Source organism: Gymnoscopelus braueri (genome assembly GCF_963280865.1).
Source record: "Gymnoscopelus braueri genome assembly, chromosome: 15".
In the NCBI taxonomy this organism is placed as follows: Eukaryota; Metazoa; Chordata; class Actinopteri; order Myctophiformes; family Myctophidae; genus Gymnoscopelus; species Gymnoscopelus braueri.
In genome coordinates, this window is record NC_137620.1 from 43,251,801 (window position 1) to 43,276,020 (window position 24,220).

At 41.5% G+C, this 24,220-nt stretch overlaps 1 protein-coding gene and 1 long non-coding RNA gene across 2 annotated transcripts; both read right to left on the reverse strand.

The window, feature by feature from the left end:
• Window positions 1–5,366: 5,366 nt before the first annotated feature.
• Window positions 5,367–23,912, reverse strand: LOC308101751 (cytolytic toxin-beta-like). Its single transcript, XM_080451218.1, has 4 exons — window positions 23,818–23,912; window positions 7,169–7,328; window positions 6,246–6,296; window positions 5,367–6,095 (listed from the first exon to the last, which is right to left on the reverse strand). Exon 4 carries the CDS (start codon window positions 6,070–6,072, stop codon window positions 5,587–5,589), a length of 486 nt encoding a protein of 161 aa, XP_080307344.1. The 5' UTR covers window positions 6,073–6,095; window positions 6,246–6,296; window positions 7,169–7,328; window positions 23,818–23,912; the 3' UTR covers window positions 5,367–5,586.
• Window positions 21,431–23,027, reverse strand: LOC308101754. Its single transcript, XR_013934555.1, has 3 exons — window positions 22,966–23,027; window positions 21,742–21,792; window positions 21,431–21,591 (listed from the first exon to the last, which is right to left on the reverse strand). It is a non-coding gene; the product is annotated as an uncharacterized lncRNA (long non-coding RNA).
• Window positions 23,913–24,220: the final 308 nt, after the last annotated feature.

Sequence of the window (24,220 nt, forward strand, 5' to 3'; positions counted from 1 at the left end):
TGGCGAAAGCGTCTGCCCCCCACGCATAACCACAGCAGCCCCTTCCCCACCATGGGAGCCAGCTGGCCCGTGACCGTGCGGAGCTGCACCGCTGTAGGCTGCAGTGGTGTGCCGCTGGGCAGAACGTCCGGTCTCACCAGCGTCACTGATGACCCGGTGTCTACCAGGCCCACAGTAGGCACCCCCTGGACGGAGACAGCGACGTGGCAGGAGCCCCCACCACCGGAGCTCCCACGGACCCACCCCACCACGACAGGTGGAGTACCGCTGTCATCTACTTCAGGCTGATGAGGATGAGAAGGCGGCATGGTGCTGTCATCTACTTCTGGCTGATGAAGATGAGAAGGCGGCATGGTGTTGTCATATACTTCTGGCTGATGAAGATGAGAAGGCTGCATGATGCTGTCATCTACTTCTGGGGGGAATGGAGTCTCCCCCTCCCGGCTGTGCTGTCGGGCTCCCCCCGCTGGATGACGGGCCTGGACTGGCGACGTTGGGGCGGCGGTGAGAAGAGGGGTCCGCATATCCCCGTTTATGCGGACCCCGAGGTGTTTCCCTGAACCTGGCGAGCAGCAGGGCAGTTCCTGCGTATGTGCCCGGGCTGGCCGCACCCCCAGCAGACCTGCGGCCCGTATGGCTGTCCGCGTGGTCCCTGCAGAGTCACCGCCCTCAGTAGCTCGGTCATCTCTGTCGCCCACGCTGGCGCCTCCTCCCTGGCGGGGCATCCCGACGCCGACCTCACCGCATGGGGGCTCACCTCGTGTCCACCGCTGGCAGCAGCGCTCCGCAGGCTCTCCCTCTCTGTAGCTGCCTCCAACGCCTCGAGCAGTGACTTCGGGTGCTGAAGCTGCACCTGCATGCGCAGGTCAGGGGGAGAGATGGCCCCGACGAACAGGTCAGTAGACAGCTCATTCCGTGCCTCGGCAGGCATGTGACCGTATGCCCGCCGCACCTGGCTCTCAATGTCATTAGCAAGCCCTCGGAGCGACTCACCAGGCTTCCTGCATTTCCCTCTCAGCTCATTTTTCAGGAGCGCTGGCTGAGACCACGTTCCAAACCGCCTCTTAAGCGCCCCCACCAGGGCATCGTAGCATCGTCGCTGCTCAGGGTCCAGCAACAGGAGGCATGAAAGAGCATCTCCCTCCAGACACAAAGCCAACTGCAGTGCTTTGTCCCTCACTGTCCACCTTCTAGCATCTGCTAACAGTTCGAATTGGGCATGGAATGCTTCCCAATCTGAGCTCCCAGTGTATTTGGGCGTCTTCACCGAGCCAGCAGACAGTGGCGCGTCTGCGTTGCCATGGTAACCGCTGGACACGGTAAAATTGGCGGGAGACACGTCTACCCTGCCGGCCCCCGCAGCGTGTAGTTTTACTTCAGACACCAGTGTAACGATCCCAGGAAGTGGAGGCTGAGACGTAATCCACCGTTTAGGTTCCTTCTTTATTATATCTCTCATAGAGTACAATCAGGCTCAACGTAGCCACACACGTTAATCTCAAGAGGCAGAGACACACACACAACAACGTCACGTCCCTTCCTGTACTAGTCCCGGAAGGACCCTCCCATTGGCTGACAACCCTTAAAGTGCCATACACACACACACAGAGTCCGCAGCGGGCCGCTACAGTATACAGGAAACACTGTAGTCCAAGTAGTCTATAGGAGGAACTGCGGTTCACCCTGTGTCAAAGAGTAAACATTCCAAATTCAAAATAAAACCATAGAAGCACTGCAAAATCATCTTTATTTTGTCCTCGACTTCATGAAAACAGGATTTGGGTTCAAAATCAGGGAAGTGGCCATTTAAGTCTGTCTGTGATTTTCATAAATGTTTAACTGATGAAAAGCATTAAAGAGAGACTAAATAAACAAAACAAAACGATACAGCAAATGTACTTAGGACTTTTATATTCACTATTCAATATTCAATATTATTTTTAACCACTTAAACCCCAGCATCCGTATTGTGGTTACAGAAAATAGCAGATCGACAAGTTCACAACGCGTGAGCTTGTCGATCTGCTATTTTCAGCGAAAGCTTTCCCCACAATTACCCAAAACCAAAAAAGACACTAGTATTGAGCCCTGAGGGACTCTGGTTACCCTTATGGAGTTTAAGTGGTTACATGATATGCGTGTCTGCCGTAATTTTTAAATGTATTTACCAGGGAATCGGTTTCTGAAATATAATCATTAGTCTACTTTGCATGCATAATATTATGTCACATTCTGAGAAATGATGATTGAATTATCTGTAATGCGTTGTATGTCGGGCTAAATCAAGCCTCCTTGGCACGCCTGCAGCTGGTACAAAATTCTGCGGCACGCCTCCTGACAGGAACCAGTAGGCGTGAGCACATTACGCCAGTGCTGGCCTCACTCCACTGGCTACCTGTTCGCTTCAGAATTGATTTTAAAATGTTATTGTTTGTTTTTAAATCCCTGAATGGCTTGGCACCACAGTACCTCTCTGACCTCATAAAGGTCTATCTATACACAAATCCACGGAGCGCTGCACTGCGCGCAGCCATTGCTGCGGTGTCAACGCTCCGCGGACGCGACACCGCAGCAATGGCCGCCTACAGGCAGCTACAGGCAGCGCGTCTGTGGATTCGTCTATACCCCCCAAGGTCACTGCGGTCTGCCGGCCAGCTAAATCTCGAGGTCACAGTAAAGACCAACTTAAAGACCAGAGGCGACCAAGCCTTTGCTGCCATAGCCCCCACACTATGGAATGCGCTCCCCCCCCCCCCCCATGTTAAAAGGGCCCCCACCATTGAGACTTTTAAATCTCGGCTTAAGACACACCTTTATACCTTTGCATTTTAACCCCGCTTGAGAGTTTCGGTGGTCTATGTCTTATTTGTTTTCTGTGTGTTTTTTTGCTGGCGTTTTCTGTGTTTTTTAGCATGTTTTAACAGTGTATTTTGCATGATTTTCTGTACAGCACTTTGTAAACCCTGGTTGTGAAATGTGCTATGTAAATAAAGTGGATTGGATTGGATCTGTCTTTAAAAACACATTTTTTTCCCCAGATGTTTTGGTTTTGTAGGTCTAGACTTCACTGGACATAGAAAACAGGATTGGGCAGCATTTTCTTCTAGGGGGCCAAACTGACTTTGATAAAGTGAGTGAAGGGCCACACATTGGATTTTTGAATTGAAACTTGAAACACATAGTGGTGAATTATGTTAAAACTCCATGAATTTGATAGACACGATACTCATTTATAATAGGGTCAAGTATTTATTATTATTATTTTTTACAACTGTGCTGTCTGTATCACTCACTTTATCAAACTTATTCCCCATTTTGCATGGCGTCTTATGACTTATCTTATTATGATTATTTTTGGGGGTCACGGCCTGAACAGGTTGAGAACCACTGGGTTATAGATAAACAACAGCCTAATGACTGACTTAGTGACTATTAATTCTCCACTACATCTCAGAGGCAATTAAGGGGTATTTGAGTGATGGGATGAAGTTTTAAGATAGTCAAAGCTCAATGACCCCAGTACCTAGGACCCTAATGGAAACAAGACCGCAAGGACTTTTGTGGTGTTATCCTTTTAGACAAAGTGTTGTTTTTACATTTCTGTCATTTTTTTCTTTTTTAAAGGGTAAGTACTACAGTAAAGTAAAAATAACTCTGAATTGTACTTAAAGGGATACTTCACTTTCGGGCCGGGGAAACATTTAAAAAATATATTAAAAATAAATGAAAAAAGTAATGGAAAATTCATGGCCCCCTCACGCATTAGAGTGTCCTACTAATGTGTGAGGGGGCCTTTATTTTGCCATAACTTCTTTCATTTTTTTAAAATATTTTTTTTTAATGTTTATTTTATGTGAAAGTGAAGTATCCCTTTAAGTACAGTACTTGAGTACATGTACTTAGTTAGTTTACACCACTGGTCTATTGTACTATTGAGGAAGTTATGTGAACTTGAAAACTGTTGTTCTATTTTGCTGAAGAAGTTGTAATAAACTGACTGAAGAAAAGAGACAGTTCATTCACCATTGTGCAACGGGAAAAAAAGTAATAAATGATACAAAGTCCAGTTGTAATCCAAAGTTAATGAGTTATTAAACCCATGATATGTCATGTCAATGATGTCATTCATTATGAATGGAAGCCTCTGATGGAAAGTAATTACATGTATATAGAACATGTATTGAAGATTACTGGCAACATTGTTTAAGTGTACAATTAGTAAAACATAGAAAATGGATAAAAGAAAACTCAGCATTATATTTACACTATGTATAATATTTAATTATTATTATTGTTCAGTGAACAATGTAGCATAGACAAAAGTTTGACTTTTCTCACACACACACACACACACACACACACACACACACACACACTCACAATAAGACTAAAACACTGCTATAGAGGTTGCAGCCACAGTGCGCACATTTATTTTGAAGAAAAAAAAAGTCTGTGTAAATGAAGTAAAGTTAATGCAAAGAATTATGATTACCTGACAGTCTCAAACTCCTTTATATGAATTGAAACATTTTGTTCATCTTGCCAGATAAGGTGTGAGCTTGTAGATCGAATATTAAAGAAATTAGGGAAGCTTTTCCCCCTCTTTTGTCTTTAACATGAGAGGTTTTAAGTAAGTAACTGTTTGAAGGACTCCAAAGTTCCAACTGGGGACCCCCAAAATAATATTTGAACTGAGGACCACCCACCCTGACAAGCACTTGGAATTGCAGGAGTTGAGGCATTATATTTAGTTTGACTTCATAAATATTGTGAAAATAGCAGATCTAGAGCTTGTAGATCGGCTATTTTCACATTTTCTGTCTCTTTGTCAGGTAATTTTGGCCAATTTTTGACCATAATTTTATAGTATAGTTTGTTGATTACTTTTAACGCAGTAATGCCATGTTTTCGTTTTCATTTTAGACGTATATGAAATGTGCAGATACCCTGTATACACTATACATACTGTATGTTGGTTTGTTTACTGTTGAGTGAGAAAACAATGTTGCACATTAAACAAAATGTCATCATTTGGGGACCCCCTGGGGGTCCCGACCCACAGTTTGAAAACCACTACATTAAGTATAACCAATCTACACAGACTGACTGATTGATTGATTGATGTACTTTTATTTAGTAAGACATGAGAATCACAGTACATGGAAGTACAAATTCACAATACATGGTCTACTAAACTGGAAGGCTCATTAAGCACTTGGCTTGTTTAAGATGAGAACCCCATGCACACAAATCATGATGACACATAAGAGACAGACAGATATACACACTATGTCATACAATCAGCTTTCAGGTTACTGTTATGAAGAGAGAAAAAAATATATACAAAAGAAGAGAGGGCTCTGTAGTAATATCAACAAGATAACAGGGCATACTGTATAATGATTGTCTGCAGCAGGCTTATTAAAGAAATGCAATGAGCGGAACACAATGGATTGATCGATCATGATGGTGTAGTATACTGTACACATCATTCTTACACATGCTTTATCTAGAAGAGAAAATCTATAATCAAATGAAGAAAATAAAGTTTTCAACTGAATATCATCATCAGTATTCTTAACATGTCTACCATGTCTTACACAGCTCTGCTGTATCTCCAAAGCACCAAAGCATTATCCCTGGATAGAGAGATTGTGTGAACGTGGTTTGAACTGTGTGTAGGAGGGTCATTGTGTCAGAAACACTGTAGAAGGACAGAGTACCTGCCTTGTGGTCCAGGTACACCCCCAATCTGGAGGAGAGAGGCCCTGACACTTTAGTCTCAACATTGTTGTGTTTGAAACTGTAGTTTTTACCCATGCACTGTAAACGCCAGGATTTATCATTGTTTCCAAAGAGGGTTTGTCTGCTGATGTCTTTATAACAAACTGCTATATCAACCCGTCCACCACTCCACTCTACTTCCCAGTAACAACGCTCAGACAGACCCTCTGTACACAACACCTGATAGTAAGTAAATCTCTCTGCATGATGAGGGTAAGGTTGTTGATGTGTAAAAGTCACCTTCCTCTTCTCCTCTGACAGGGAGAGCATTCTGTGTATTGTGTTCATGTCCAGAGACAGAGGAGAGGAATCTGTGAGAACACACGACAAAAGAAAAATCAAACCTCATGAACCTTATTGTGTTTAGAGTTAGTCTCTCAGATCAAACTCATTAGAGCTTTAAATAACAACATATCAGAATGAAACTTCAACGTTCAGAACCTGCATCAACATGGACTCACATTGTAAAAAGTCCTTTCTGGTCTGAGGCTCCGCTGGATGTAAAACATCAACTGGAGACACAAGAAAACAGTAAAGGTCATCATGATATTGTAAAGGATTTCAATGTCAACACAAAGGGTCAAATCCAATAGACTTTACTGCTGACTTCAGGCATGTAAAACATACAGCATGAGCCTACAGGAGGTCACAACATACGACTGACGTAAAAGACAACAACAGACCTGCTTTACGGCAGTGTCATAACGTAGCTCTTTTAAAGGCACAGTCACATATATAGCATATATGACAGACATCATACTGAAGAATGGATTAAACTGAAGTTCCAAGGGTTTTGTCAAAAAGTTGAAGCTATTATAGCTTGATAGTAATTGCTATTATATAGTGTTTGTTCAGTAACAGCTGTCTCTCCAGCTCTTCAGTAAAACAGAAAATACATTTTCAGGTGGGTTACACATTTCATCCAATCAGGAGAGATAACTCATCAAGATCATTTATTAAGAACAAAATAATAATATGATAATAATGATGATAAAAATAATAAATGGTAAATGGTGCATTTATATACTGTAGCGGGTGACATGAAACACAGGTCACACTCATTTATTGCCTCCCATACTACAGGCTTTAGTAGCCTTCCCAGACATACTTCCACCTGTACAAACTGTTTCAACACTTAGAAATGTACTGTACAGTATAGGGGCCGGTTAAAACACAATAAAGACATTTAAATCTGACCCTAACCTCTCCTTTGAGAAATATTCTTGCTTAAATTCTTCAATGTTTCTGTCCAATCTGACAGACAGCCAACCTGTGTACCATCAGTCTGCTCCAGTTCAAATATCTCCAGTTGCCTTCTGACTTCATCAATCCATGTTTACTATGATGGCTGGTTAGAAAAACAAGAAACAAATTTAAATCTCACCTCTCTTTGATATCTCTGGCCAAGTTGTCTTCAGGATGTTGTCTAGTTCGTCTCTCAGACCAGACACCACATCAATCACATCTGTGAAGGACCTCACAGGACAGATGACCACACTGGGTGAGACTGGAGATCCACTGGAACTGGAGAGAGACTGGAAACTCTGGAGAGAAACAAGTAAACCAGTATAGACAGGGATAGAATATCATTAAACCAAGAAATCAATAAATTGGTACATTGACCACACAAATAATAAATAGCAGATCTATAGGCAGATCTGCTATTTTCAAATCATCAAAGATCAAAACCATCCCAACCACAGACTGTTTTAGATGGAAAACGGCCTACGCAGTCTCACTTTTTATTCTCTTTTTGCTCTTTTTGCACTCTTTCTTTAAATCTTTTTACGTTTTCTATCATTATTCTATTGTTATGACTTATGCTGCTGCATTGTCTGAAGGAAACCGAACCGGAATAAAATGTACTCTTATGTACCTGTACACAAAATGTAACAATAAAGTACAACCTTGAACCTTGATTCTAATGCTTAGATATTTAAAATTAGGTCTTATATATTTTGCTGTTTTAGATATTTGACTTGTTAGTAAGTACATTCTGTTTAGTTAGGCTTAAACTATGGTATTCTTAAATCAACTCTTTAAGTAGTAATTGTTTGTGTGTGTTTATTTCTGTATTGTGTAATGTTTGTATTGTTGTTGTTTATGTGGGGACTACTGAAATTAGCTTTTAGCTAAATCTGGCATGTTTACATGAGATCATGATTAGCTGATCATTTCACTTTCATGTATGGAATGTTCATTAATGTGCATTGTCCCGTCAAAAGAAAGAAAGAAAGAGAAAGAAAGAAAGAAAGAAAGAAAGAAAGAAAGAAAGAAACTCTTGGTTATTAGTTGTCATGTTTCTGTAGAACTTTGTGGGGAATAAATTCAGTCACAACATAAGAATTGGTGGCCATTCTAGAAGTTCCAAAATATGATGGATTCTTTACTGTCACTGTTCTTTACTGTCATTCTGGGTAATTTAGTGCAGTGGTTCCCCAGGGGGTTTCAGGGGTCCCCAGCAAAATGTGTTAATATAGCCTTAAAATTAGTTTAACCAACCATAATCCTATATACATCAGCCATTTGAAAATAGCCGTTCTACAAGTTCACAACACATCGAACAAATCACGACACGTTGTGAGCTTGTAGATCTGCTCATTACAAAAAATCTTAGGAGAATTGACATTTTGCACAACACAAATATTATGGGTTGTATTTTCAAATGGGGGTCCACAGCCAAATACATATTAACTGGGGGTCCTTGACATGAAAAGGTTTGAGAACCACTGCTTTAGTAGCCTCGATCTCCAGGCTTTTATTGCTTAGTTTTGCTAAAAAATAAAAGCCTGGCCCAACCATAGCCTGTACTGGGTATGAGGAAGTGTTTCATTTCCCAACCAACCAGAGTGCAGTGGGCGTCGCTCGTAATGTTGTGTTAACGGGGCGGGGGTTGACGGACAGATCGGTGAACCAATGGGATCAGCCGCAATCTCTCGCCGGCTCTATACACCCGCCCCTCTATACACGAAATCAGGAGCGTTGGGGCAGACTACTGCTTTAGTGCTTCTGATGACACAAGGCACTGTCTCATCACAGTAAACACAAGAACAAGAACTATTATCATAATATCAGCTCACGTTCAGGGCCTCCATGACCTGCCTCAGGTCTTTCAGCTCCTTCTTTTTCTCCTGGATCTTCTGCTGGACTTCCTCCTGAATTGTCACCAGCTCTTTCTGCAAGAAACAGGAAGAGACAGTTTGGCTTGTAAACAAAGCACATTTTCAAGTCGGGATACCAATTCTATCCAGTGGTGTAAAGTAACTAAGTACATTTACTCAAGTACTGTACTTAAGTACAATTTTGAGATGTTTTTACTTTATTTGAGTATTTCCAGTTTTCAGTACTTTTACTTCTAATCTACTACATCTCAGAGGGAAATATTGTACTTTTACTCCACTACAATTATGTGAAAACTTTAGTTCCTAGTCACTTTGTAGATTTAAGTAAAACATTTGATTACTTTTTCCACCACTGATTCTATCCAATCAGGAGAAAGAGAACTCATATAGGATACAGGGTAAAAACTAGTGAGATTTGAGACAGTTTAGTTTGGATCCAATCATCTTAAATTAACTTTGTAACTTCCTCAAAATACACTTTTGAAGGGGCAAGATTAATGGACATTAAATACCATTCATGAAAAGTTATAAATCGCCTCTGCTTTTCATTGGATCCAAAATGAGTACTAATGTACTTCATCCTTTAATACTTTTTATTACACCCTGATTTGTGCTTTTTATGTCTCTGACATGGTCATTTAGTTCTGCTTCTATCTTGAAAACATGCTCTATCTTATGATTTGTCTTCAAGTGATGGTGGTCCTACCTGTTTCTCGGCCTTCTCTGCATCACCTGACACCGTGTCATGGCCCTTATGTTCATACATGAGGCACAGATTGCAGATAGACTGGTGGTCTGTGCGGCAGAACACCTCCTTCAGCTTGCCATGACTGGAGCACATCTTCTCCTGCAGTTTGTTGGTGGCTGGGACCAGCTTGTGCTTCTTCAACACAGGAACATTGTAGTGAGGCTGGAGGTGAGTCTCACAGCAAGATACCAGACACACCAGACAAGACATGAGAGCTTTGTGAGGTCTGGTTCCGGTGCAGAAATCACAGGCCACGTCTGCTGGACCGGCGTACAGCAGAGCAGCAGAGGCAGAAGACTGCTGACCTCCTGTACTGCTCAGCTTCATCACATTCTGGAAGTAAAGAGAAAGAGGTAACACAAACAACAACACAACGACAAATTATTGGCATGAGATATACACACACACAACTATAAAACATATCAGAAATATAAACATTTATCGCTGTGTAAACACGCTCTCAATTCTTACCGTCAGTCCCTCGGCGCTCATAATGGAAAATGACAAACACAGCAATAACACCCTGGTCACAAGTAACACTGATGCATGCAGAACACACTCCTGTTCAGCAAGCATCCACTCTATTTATATGGGTTGGTCTGCCCATGTGGGTGAAACCTTCGGGTGAATCATGTGATTTGTGTATTGTCTTAAATGTGGAAACACAGGCTTTAGCACTATTCTGTAACAATGGCCACTGTACCCCAGCTCCTTATCTGACCTAATCAATCAACCCTCTCAACACCCTCATGTGACTCTCATGTGACATGTGCAAAGTCCCCTGATTTCAACACAGTAGGTCAGAGCTGTAGTTTTCAGAATTGTATATATTTGTACTTATTATTATGACTAAATATCCTTCTGAAAATATGATACAGGAAGGTGCTTGAAGGCCACATGTGCAGGTAACATGTCAATACAAACGCCACATCATAATAATAGATTATTCTACAGACACGCTGTGAACTTGTAGATCGGCTATTTACGACATGCCCAGAAAGGGGACGCTAGGGTTCATGTGGTTAATATAATGTTTCTGAGGGCAAATGTTAGACTTTCCCTTCTCCTTCCTTTTCGTCTTTCTCTTCACTTATAGATTATATGTGAAACTTCACTCAGTTCCCAATTTCTTTTCCACAAGTCAACGCACACGCACGCAGGCACACACACACACACACACACACACACAATATGAATTAATCAGATATCGGTCTTGTCCTCTCAGTCCTCAGACTGTTTTAACATCTATCTTTCGTTCGTTCGTGTAGGGCTACACAGGCAATTGGGACATCAGCCAAGAAGTGGTATCATCATCCAGTTCAATGAGGCCGCTGACTCCATGTGGTGATTTGAAGATTGGGCATTCATCGATAATATGTTCAACAGTCTGTGGTTTTCCGCATTCACAGAGATCAGTGACAGACACTCCAATCATATGCAGGTAGATTTGGGTCTTTGCTACTCCAGACCGAAGTCTGTTGAGGTTGACCCAGGCATTCCGTGGTAGGTCACACCCAGGTGGGTTGGTTGAAGGAGAGTTGATGAACTTCCTCAACGTGGATGTTGACTTGGACCATTGCTTGTTCCAGCAGTCAAGGATCCATCCAGGGTGTGGAGGGCTCGTGGTAAGGAGTCTCCTAGCTTCGGTGGAGAAGTGTTTGCGTTTGAGTCTCTGGTGGCCATATTCAGCAGGCGGGGGAATCAGGCTTGTTGGCTCATCTGCACACTTGCAGGCCAGCTTCAAGGTCAGGAAGTTTCGACGGAGCTCTGGAGGTGGAATGCCAGACAGTATGGGGAGTAACTCGACAGGGGTTGATGGTAAGGCACCACTAATTAGCCTCATGGCGGTGTTCAGCACAACATCAATAGAGGCTGTATGGCTGCTGTGACTCCATGCAGGGGCGGCATACTCAGCCGTAGAGTATGCCAGGGCAAGGGTAGAGGTGCGCAGGGTGGTGAAGTTTGCACCCCACCCAGTGCCAGCCAGTCTCTTCAGGAGGTTTACACGGGCAGCGGTCTTGGCAGCAACTTGTTGAATGTGTGGCTTGAAAGTGAGGCTACGGTCAAGTGTGACACCAAGGTATTTGGGGTTGGGGTCATGCCTGACGTTGGTGCCATCGAGTGTAATGTTCAGCATGGTATTGGCACATCTATTGGCAAGATGGAACACAGAGCATACTGTCTTGGGCAGGCTTAGCTTGAGGTGCCATTTGTGGAAGTACCCGCTCAGTAGTGAGAGATCTTTTCCTAGGGCATTCTCAACCACACTAAAAGCTTTGTCACCAAATCCAATGGCTGAGTCGTCGGCATATGTGTATTGCGAGCACTCTCCAACAGGCATGTCAGCGGTGTAGATGTTAAAAAGTGTTGGGGCAAGAACAGAGCCTTGGGGGAGCCCGTTCCTCAGTCTCTTTTTCTTACTGCGTTGGCCATTTGAAGTTTCCAGTACAAAGGTACGGTCCTGTATAAGCAGCATGATGAACTTCACGAGCTTAACATCGGGCAGAGTCTTCAGGAGCTTGAGGTAGAGGCCCCTGTGCCAGACTGTGTCATACGCCGCAGTGAGATCGATGAAGACTGATCCAAACTTTTCTTTCCTCTGGAAGGCGCTTTCGATGTCATGAACTAGCCGGGTCACTTGATCTGTTGTTGATCGACCCTTACGGAAACCAGCTTGGGTGTGGGGAAGGTTCTCTTCAATTATGTTGTTTATTCTTGATAGAATGACCCTCTCAAGCAGTTTGTAAAGATGTGACAGAAGTGATATTGGGCGGTAGTTCTTTGGTTCATCTGGTGTCTTATTTGGCTTGAGTATGGCCAGCACCTTAGCCTGCTTCCATTTGGATGGTATGGTCAGGTTTTCCAAGCAGTTGGAGAGGAAAAGTTGGACCCAGGTCAATGCCTCATGGCTCATGTTCTTGAGGAACTCTGTGTGGATGTTGTCGTTACCAGGAGCCTTATTTTCCTTAAGGGATTTCAAGGCTGCAACGATTTCTTCTGACAAAATGGGCTGGGAAAGGGGGCTGGGCTGAGGAACTGTTCTGGTGAGTTTCCTGATATCTGCAACTACTTCTCTGGTGAAGGCTTTTGCCTCAGATGAGCGGTCTTTCCATCTGCCGTTATCAGCAAGTACAGAGGCTATTGCATTTGCTGCTATGGGGCATGGTCTAGCTGGGCAGCTTCGCCCAGTTAACCGGTTGATTGTATTCCAGGCCTTACGACTAGAATGTGTGAAGTTGATGTTGTTAACTTCCTCCTCCCATCTAACCCTTCTCTTCTGCCCGAGAAGGTCCAGCAGTTGGTCACCATAGAGAGAGCGTTGGTCAATGTCGGTGGCATTCAGGTAGTCCTTGTACAGTTTCTCACAGTCTTTATCCCAGCAAGGTACATGTGGGTCCCTGCGGCCTCTTGGGATGGAGAGCTTAGCAGCCTTGTTGAGCAGGATGCAAAAGGCGTTGTAAGCTCCATTCACATTGGATGATGGGTCAGGTAGGCTTGCTGTTAATTTCCTGGTGAGTTCTGAAAACTTTGGCCAGTTAGCCTTCCTGAAATTCCATCTTCTTCTGTTGAGGCTAGAGATGGCTAACTTGATGTCACTGGAGATGATGATGGGCGAGTGACCAGATCTAGGGAACTTCTGTAGAACCATTCTGTTGCAGCGTCTGCTGATGTTGTTGGAGACAAAGGACAGATCGGGGCATGTCCAGGTGCCGTGTCTACCAGAATAAAAGGTTCTGGGGTCCTTGTTGTCGAAAAGCAGATGAAGGTTGTTACTTTCTGCCCAGTCGCTAGCAACAGAGCCATTTCTGTCAGTGTTCGAGTACCCCCATTTGATGTTTCTACAGTTAAAGTCACCGCAGACAAATGAGTTCACAGGGATGGTGGGGAGGAAGGATATATCCAACTCAGCAGGTGGTGGTTTGTAGATGTTGCAAAAGGTGGTGCCCAGAGCTTCCATGGTACACCATTCAATGGCAGAGTTGGCTGGAGATTGCTGGAGGGCTCTTGCATTTATTCCCTGTTTGGTGTAACAGGCAATGCCATGTTTGTTGTGACCTATGAAGCTGATGAGGTCGAAACCATCGATGAGTAGCTTATCTTCGGTGACACAGTGGGTCTCTTGTAGCAGCAGTATGTTCGCCTGATGTTGGTTGGCAATGTGCTGGATGAGATCACGCTTTGGCCGTGTCAGGCCCTCGACGTTCAGCTGCAGTAAACGCACTTCGGTTTTAGCCATAAGGCTCGTCTTGACAGACGCGTGACGCCTAGTGGGTACTGAACTGTTGGGAACGGAGAGCTGCTGGTGTAAATTCTGTGTAGTACTAGTATGACTGGTTTTGTTGGATTCTTCGGGATCTTCAGATCGGGATCGTCAGGGTCGTCAGAATCCGTAGCAGGGCCACCACGTGCAGGTACCAGTCTTGACCCCAATCTATCTTCTATCTTCACATCCTGTATAAAACGTCATCTAAACATGGAGACAACTTTCACAGAGAGACAGAAACAGAAACATTCTTCAAATCAGACTAAAACACACTGTTAGAGGTTGCAGACTGACATTTATTTTGAAGTCAGTGTGAATTAAAAGTTAATGAAAAAATTATGATTACCTGACTGTCTCAAACAACTATATGAATTGAAACATAATTTTGTCATTTTGCCTCATCAGTTGTGAGCTTGTCTATAGAAATTACTAAAGCTTTTCCCCCCCCTTTTGTTTTTAACATGGCTTCATAAGTGTGTAACTGTTTGAAGGACTCTTCAAACAGTTTCTATTGTATTTACAAAATGGGGTAAAAAAAAAAAAATGTGTTTTTATAAATGATTAAATCGATTCACTGTTGACACACAATACCCGATTGACACATTGAGGAGGAAGACATTACACCAGTGGTTCTCAAACTTTTCAGGCAGAGACCCAAAATACTCGTATTTGAACTGGGGACCAGCCACCCTGACAAGCACTTGGAATTGCCAGAGTTGAGGCATTACATTTAGTTTGACTTCAAAATAATATAATATATATATAATATTGTGAAAACAGCAGATCTACAAGCTCACAGTGAGCTTGTAGATCTGCTATTTTCGCAATGTCTGTCTCAATTTGTCAGGTAATATTTGGCCAATGTTTGACCATTTTCTATAGTATAGTTTGTTAATTACTTTTGACACAGTAATGTCTCATTTAAGAGGTATTCAATAGGTCTTAAAAAGTCCTTAAAGTGTCACTTTAGAAATGTGCAGATACTCTGTTTTCACTATACATACATGTATGTACTGTGTGTTTGTGTTTGTAGGTTTGTTTACTGTTGAGTGAGAAAACAATGTTGCACATTAAGCAAAATATCATTTGGGGACCCCCTGGAGGTCCAGACCCACAGTTTGAGAACCACTACATTTAGTATAACCAATCTACACAGACTGACAGAGGGCTCTGTAGTAATATCAACAAGATAACAGGGCATACTGTATAATGATTGTCTGCAGCAGGCTTATTAAAGAAATGCAATGAGCGGAACACAATGGATTGATTGATCATGATTGATTGATTGATTGATTGATTGATGTACTTTATTTAGTAAGACATGAGAACAACAGTACATGGAAGTACAAAATTCACAATACAAGGTCTACTAAACTGGAAGGCTCATAAAGCACTAAGCTTGTTTAAAATGCGATCCCCACGCACACAAATCATGATGACATATAAGAGACATAGATATACACACTACTATACATAACGTCGTACAATCAGCTTACAGGTTACTGGTATGAAAAGTAAAAAATATGTACAAGAGAAAAAAAGGAGGGGGGGGGGGTAAAAAGAAGCCGTTGAAAAACGATTCATGTGCACATTAAAACTAAATAAATTAAGCATTTAAACGAAGCTAGACAGCACAAATTATGTTTCTGTGTAACAAAAACAGTTTTGAACTGTTTTAATAACATTAAGAATGTATCTAAACGGATAAATGCTGTTCACTGGAGTGCATAGCCTTTACAAATTGGACGCTGGACAGGAGACAGCTCTTCATATCAGCACTTTTGACATACTCACACGTTCAGGGAGACCTCCTCTACCACATTACACTCTCAGCTAAGCTGGAGAGGTGTAATTATTATTTTTTTAAGTGTGGCGGGCCGTCCAGTGAGGTCAGAGGTCAGACAAGTGCCTCTGGCCAGAAACGGCTAATTATTGTTAGTCTGCAGATCTCAGCAAAAGGTTTGCATTCAATTATGGATATTACTTACTTCCAATTACAACAATCAGTTTTTGCTTACAATTGACCACTGATGCATTCAGGCTACAGTCACAATTTAACACAAAAAATGTGCCATCCCGCACAGCGAAATCTGTTGCTGTGTGGGATGGCATTTTCTTTTTAACTTCAGCTTATCTGTGAACAAAGTATTATGTTTAAGTGGTATATAAACCAGTTGACAATAAATGCCTAATAGTGTGTAGCAGCATAGAATAGCTACATTGTTTTGAGTGTTATAAAGGGTTAAATCTTAGAACTTATGCCACTTCTGAGACAAAATGCAATATTAATTTTGTATAGGTTACGTCTGGGTTGGAGTATCTGCGGCAAAATATTACGTTTCAGAATTGTCACACTATGACTTAGTGAGGCTAGTGTTTGCCGAAAGGCATAGTTTGAAACCACTGGTAAAATAGCAAAACTGCCAAAAATCGCCAAACAGAACCCTCGATGTTGCAGAATGGAAGTGGATTTTATTCACCTTCTTACATCTCAGGAAAATCATGAACAAAAATAATGACGCACAACAAACTCTATATACACACACTGGACAGATTGGCCCTGGGTCTACTCCTCAACAGTCCTTCACTGACTGCCAAGCAGTGGCAGGTCCCCCTACTTATATAGGCTAGGCCCCGCCCATTGGACCGTACCAAACCTGAATTGAATCCTCAATTTAACCAGTTAATTGTAATGTCCAGAGACATTACAATTCATATCCACACTTTAGAGTGTCACATATTACTCAAAGAATTACCCACATAATCATAATTAATATTAGAGTACCCATCTTCCCACTTTACCAATTTTAAACCAACCCACAGTTGGTATGGTTCAGCATGGGTGGAATGAGCATGCTTGATTGCATGAAATCCTCAATAGTGGTGTTTCTACCTGTGGCATATCTGATCATAACATGATCTTCTGCACCAGAAAGAAACGTAAACCTAAGACCGGTTACCACAAATCAGTCACGATCAGAGACCTCAAAAACTATAAGAGTGAGGACTTAGATCACAGGCTAGAGGAACTGGACTGGTCCGACGTACTAAACAGCACACAGGTAGACGAATCTTGGCTTGGTTTCAAAACCAAATTCATTCAAATTTTGGACAGTGTGGCTCCCATGAAAACCATCAGGGTCAAAACCCGCTCGGTAGCATGGATGAATTCGGACATCCTTACTGCCATGAAAGTCAGAAACAAAAAGTGTTCTGAGCTTCATAAAGGTAGGATCAAACTCGCCAAGTGTTTTAACAAAGGTCTCGAATCACACGTAGCTAAACTTGAAAAAGAAAGAAACAAGCTAAGAAACAAGGTTAATGGCATGCTCCTATTAGCAGAAAAAAGCTTCCTCGATGACAAAATTGAGGAAAATAAAAGCAAACCACGAGAGCTTTGGAAGCTATTCAACAACCTACTAGGCTGCAGCAAGAAATTGAAAACCAGGTTTACAAACATAAGCCTCAAGGTGAATGACACTCCAAACATGAAGTGAGTAAAATCCTCAACATATTCTTCACGACCATAACCTCAGATTTGGTTGAAAAACTACCCCCTCACTCTGGGTGCTATGGTGAAGAGTATGTTGATTCATTTTACGAAAAACAGGGTGTACGCAAAGATGATTTTAAACTCTCCCCTGTGAAAACAGAAGAGGTGTTTAAAAAATGGAGTGCTCTTCATCAACACAAAGCCACAGGCCTCGACAATATCCCCGCCAAATTTCTAAAAGACTCAGCCGCCTCCATTGCTCCAATCATTACCCACATAATAAACCTCTCCATCATACAGGGACGGGTCCCTAACGATTTAAAAAAAGCAAGGGTGACCCCTCTGTACAAAAAAGGAAACAAATTAGACCCTGGCAACTACCGCCCTATTTCTTTTCTTAGCTCCATCTCGAAAGTCATGGAAAAAATAGTCTATGAACAGGTCGATAAGTATCTTGCCGAAAAAAATCTAATCTACAAATTCCAATCTGGTTTCAGAACAAACCACTCCACTGACACATGCCTTCTCTATTTGAACGACTCTATCAAACAAGATGTCGACAAGGGCAAATATTGCGGCTTGGTCATGGTGGACCTCCAGAAGGCCTTTGACACCGTTAATCACCCAATTATGATCAATAAGCTCAAAGCAATAGGTTTTGATGATACGTCAGTCGTCAGTGAACTGGATGAGATCCTACTTGGAAGGGAGGGAGCAAGTGGTGGAAGTAAACGGCACCCAGTCCCCCCCCCCTCCCTGTGACTTGTGGTGTCCCACAAGGAAGTATACTAGGACCTTTACTGTTCCTGATATATGTGAATGACATGTCATCAGCCTGCGACTGCAAACTGTTCCTGTTCGCAGATGACTCGGCCCTGCTAGTCTCGGACAGGGACAGGCTGCAGGTTGAGAAAACTCTCAGCTCCGAACTCAACAAGATCTGCATCTGGCTCTCTGACAACAAACTTTCATTACACCTGGGTAAAACTGAATCCATCCTCTTTGGGTCCAGTCCTAACCTTAGCAAGGCAGAGAGTTTCACGATCAAAGTGGGTGATGATGTCATCAAAAGAAAGGATGAAATGACCTACATAGGCTCCATCTTGGAGGCAAACCTCTCTGGTAACAAAAACGCAGAAAAGGTGATCAAAAATGTCAACCAAACAACACGCTATTTGTGGAGGATTGATCGTCTAGTCAGTAAGAATACTCTGAAGATTCTTGCAGGGGCCCTCATTCAAGGTCATTATGATTATGCATCCACTTCATGGTATCACAACACCTCCAAGGCCTTAAAAACAAAGCTCCAAACATCCCAAAACAAACTTGTAAGGCTACTTCTTGGCCTCAATCACAAAACCCATCTAACCCCTGCTCATTTTGCTAGGATTGGATGGCTTAGGGTTGAGGACAGAGTACAGCAACTTGCTATGGGCCTGGTCTTCAAGATACACCACAACATTGGGATCCCCCTGTATTTGTCAAAATACTTCCAAAATGTTAATGAAGTCCATGATCATAACACCAGAGGAAGCTCCACAAATCATGTTCAACCCAGATTTGGCTCAACTAAGGGAATGAACTCGTTCTCATGCTATTCATCAAAAATGTGGAATGCCCTACCAAAAGGAGTAAAGGAGTGTAAAACCCTACTCACTTTCAAAACTGCCCTAAAGATTCACCTTCAGGAGGCTGCAATTCGAAAATGGCCCCTGTCTAAGTCTTAACCTACCCCCCCCCTTCATTTTCCTCTTTTGTATATATATATATATTTTTTTCTCTCTTCATACCAGTAACCTGAAAGCTGATTGTATGACATTCTGTATAGTAGTGTGTATATCTGTCTGCCTCTTATATGACATCATGATTTGTGTGCATGGGGTTCTCATCTTAAACAAGCTTAGTGCTTAATGAGAGTTCCAGTTTAGTAGACCTTGTATTGTGAATTTGTACTTCCATGTACTGTTATGTACTGTCATGTACTATTCTCATGTCTTACTAAATAAACTACATCAATCAATCAATGCTCCCTACACTGGAGTCAATGCAATCAAACAATCAACCATCAAACAATATATCAATACAATCAAACACATTATCATTCTCTGCAACTTAAACAATACAGAATAATTCAATAACACAGGAATTTACTAAAGTATGTTATATGTATCATCAGTGGCAGGGTGTCCTCTTAAAAATATGATTGCATTAGGCACAATACTGACTAACAGCTCAGAATGTCAAGCGGAAACCGGAAGGTCCCAGGTTCAACCCACAAGACGGGGTCTAACAGCATGGCTTGTCATGTCACTGTGACGCAGTGTTCATTTTGACACCAAATTTTGATTTAATTTAAATCTTTTGAATTTCTTTTAGTTTTAGTCATATTTTAGTCATCTGAAATGTTTGTTTTTGTCTAGTTTTAGTCAACTAAATATCATAAGATTTTAGTCGACTAAATCTACAGTTGATTTTACACACACACACACACACACACACACACACACACACACACACACACACACACACACACACACACACACACACACACACACACACACACACACACACACACACACACACACACACAGCACCTGGTATAGTATGACTTTCTTTCTGGTTTCTAGAGCAAATATCATAGTGTAAAATATTTAGTTTGAGGACACCAACAACCCAATAGTATAGTGTTTGATTAATCTCTTGGTTAATAACAATAGAGGTCCGCTGCTCTTGAAAAGAACTATTGCACGAGAAGTACATAATATTATGAATATGTTTTATTGGATAAAATTAGTCTTGTTCACAATTGTACAAGTGCACACACACAATTAATCAGATATTGGTCTTGTCCTCTCAGTCCTCACACTGTTCTAACATCAAAATTCAGATCCTGTGTAAAACGTCATCTAAACATGGAGACAACTTTCACAGAGACAGAAACAGAAACATTCTTCAAATCAGACTAAAACACACTGTTAGAGGTTGCAGTCTAACATTTATTTAGAAAAAAATAAGTCAGTGTAAATTAAGTAAAGTTAATGAAAATAGTATGATCACTTGACGGTCTCAAAATCCTTTATATGAATTGAAACATAATTTTGTCAGATAGGTTGTGAGCTTGCATATCGGATATTAAAGAAGTTACAGAAGCTTTTTCCCCCTCTTTTGTTTATAACATGGCAAGTTTTAAGTGTGTAACAGTAATCTCTCATTTTATTTTTCCTTTTAGAGGTATTCAATAGGTCTTAAAAGTCCTTTCACTTTAGAAATGTGCAGATACCCTGTATACACTATATATACTGTATGTTGGTTTGTTTACTGTTGAGTGAGAAAACAATGTTGCACATTAAACAAAAAATCATCATTTGGGGACCCCCTGGGGGTCCCGACCCACAGTTTGAAAACCACTACATTAAGTATAACCAATCTACACTGACTGACAGAGGGCTCTGTAGTAATATCAAAAAGATAACAGGGCATACTGTATAATGATTGTCTGCAGCAGGCTTATTAAAGAAATGCAATGAGAGGAACACAATGGATTGATTGATCACATCATTCTTACACATGCTTTATCTAGAAGGGAAAATCTGTTATCAATTGAAGAAAGCTAATTTTTCAACTGAATATCATCATCAGTATTCTTAACATGTCTACCATGTCTTAAACAGCTCTGCTGTATTGCCATTGTTCCAATAAAGCCTTATCCCTGGATAGAGAGGTTGTGTGAACGTGGTTTGAACTGTGTGTAGGAGGGTCATTGTGTCAGACTCAGAAACACTGTAGAAGGACAGAGTACCTGCCTTGTGGTCCAGGTACACCCCCACTCTGGAGGAGAGAGGCCCTGACACGTTAGTCTCAACACTGTTGTGAATGAAACTGTAGTTTTTATCAATGCACTGTAAACACCAGGATTTATCATTGGATCCAAAGAGGGTTTGTCTGCTGACGTCTTTATAACTGACTGCTATACCAACCCCTGTACCACTCCACTCTACTTCCCAGTAACAACGTTCAGACAGACCCTCTGTACACAACACCTGACAGTTGCACGTAGTAAATCTCTCTGCATGATGAGGGTAAGGTTGTTGTTGTCGTGTAAAAGTCATCTTCCTCTTCTCCTCTGACAGGGAGAGACGTGTGTTTATTGTGTTCATGTCCAGAGACAGAGGAGAGGAATCTGTGAGAACACACGACAAAAGAGAATTCAAACCTCATGAACCTTATTGTGTTTAGAGTTAGTCTCTCAGATCAAACTCATTAGAGCTTTAAATAACAACATATCAGAATGAAACTTCAACGTTCAGAACCTGCATCAACGTGGACTCACATTGTAAAAAGTCCTTTCTGGTCTGAGGCTCCGCTGGATGTAAAACATCAACTGGAGACACAAGAAAACAGTAAAGGTCATCATGACATTGTAAAGGATTTCTATGTCCACACAAAGGGTCAAATCCAATAGACTTTACTGCTGACTTCGGGCATGTAAAACATACAGCGTGAGCCCACAGGAGGTCACAACATACGGCTGACGTAAAAGACAACAACAGACCTGCTTTATGGCAGTGTCGTAACGAAGCTCTCTTAAAAGCACAATCACATATATAGCATATATGACAGACATCATACTGAAGAATGGATTAAACTGAAGTTCCAAGGGTTTTGTCAAAAGGTTCAAGCTATTATAGCTTGATAGTAATTGCTATTATATAGTGTTTGTTCAGTAACAGCTGTCTCTCCAGCTCTTCAGTAAAACAGAAAATACATTTTCAGGTGGGTTACAAATTTCATCCAATCAATATTTGAAGAAAGAAAGAAAGAAAGAAAGAAAGAAAGAAAGAAAGAAAGAAAGAAAGAAAGAAAGAAAGAAAAAAAGAAAGAAAGAAAGACAGAAACTCTTGGTTCTTAGTTGTCATGTTTCTGTAGAACTTTGTGGGGAATAATTCAGTCACAACATAAGAATTGGTGGCCTGGATTCTTTACTGTCACTGTTCTTTACTGTCATTCTGGGTACTTTAGTGCAGTGGTTCCCCAAGGGGTTCCAGGGGATCCCCAGCTAAATGTGTTAATATAGCCTTAAAATTAGTTAAACCAACCAAAATCCTATATACATCAGCTATTTGAAAATAGCCGTTCTACAAGTTCACAACACATCGAACGAATCACAACACGTTGTGAGCTTGTAGATCTGCTCATTACAAAAAAATCTTAGGAGAATTGACATTTTGCACACTTTTGCCTCCCATACTACAGGCTTTAGTAGCCTTCCCAGACATACTCCCACCTGTACAAACTGTTTCAACACTTAGAAATGTACTGTACATTATAGGGGCCGGTTAAAACACAATAAAGACATTTAAATCTAACCCTAACCTCTCCTTTGAGAAATATTATTTCTTAGATTCTTCAATGTTTCTGTCCAATCTGACAGACAGCCAACCTGTGTACCATCAGTCTGCTCCAGTTCAAATATCTCCAGTTGCCTTCTGACTTCATCAATCCATGTTTACTATGATGGCTGGTTAGAAAAACAAGAAACACATTTAAATCTCACCTCTCTTTGATATCTCTGGCCAAGTTGTCTTCAGGATGTTGTCTAGTTGGTCTCTCAGACCACTGGAACTGGAGAGAGACTGGAAACTCTGGAGAGAGACAAGTAAACCAGTATAGACAGGGATGGAAGAACATTAAACCAAGAGATCACAATTCGTGGAGGTGAGCTGATGTCCCTGTTGTTCAACCAGTGCACGCACGCACGCACACACACGCACACGCACACATGCACACACACACACACACACACACACACACACACACACACACACACACACACACACACACACACACACACACACACACACACACACACACACACACACACACACAATTTAATTTGTCTCTAATTCTCATACAAATAATTGTGATTAACAATGTGATTGTGTTTTTGGCATTGAATATATCAATACAAATATACTTTTCTGTTCCATTATACAAACACAAATTGTACAGGGCAGATATTGAATAATTTTATACTTTCAAAATATTAAATAGACAATCTACAAGCTCAGAAGCTGATCTTGTAGATCTGCTATTCTTTAAATGTATTTACAATTATTACAATTATAGAAAATAATTGTGATTATCTCAAATAATTGTGATTAGGCAATTATGTAATAATTGTGACAGGCCTAATTCTGACATTATTATTCTGGTCTGTACAACTACTGTATTCTAGAACTATATTAGTATTAGTAACTACCAACATTAATAATGTCATGTTATGTTATGTAATATACTATGATGTAATAATAAAATGACATGATGGAATGAGATGAAAGAGATGAAATATGAAGACGATTTCTCCTAAATGAGTCAAAACCAAACAGTAAAATGCCATGTGTGGAACCTGAATGAAAGTGATGATGTCATCAGTGTTGGACAGCTCCTCCAGGTCATGTCTCCTCTCCAGCTGCTCCAAGTGGTCCTCCAGCTGCCTCAGGAGAGCCTCAGAGCTCTGCTTCACACACACACACACACACACACACACACACACACACACACACACACACACACACACACACACACACACACACACACACACACACACACACACACACACACACACAGAGTGTGTTGTTAAAATGTTTCAAAAACAATCCATAATGTTGTTCAGATTTCTTTTGAAAATAGCAGATCTATAGACAGATCTGCTATTTTCAAATCATCAAAGATCAAAACCATCCCAACCACAGACTGTTTGAGATGTTGCCGCATGGAAAACACCTACGCAGTCTCACAAATATTATATG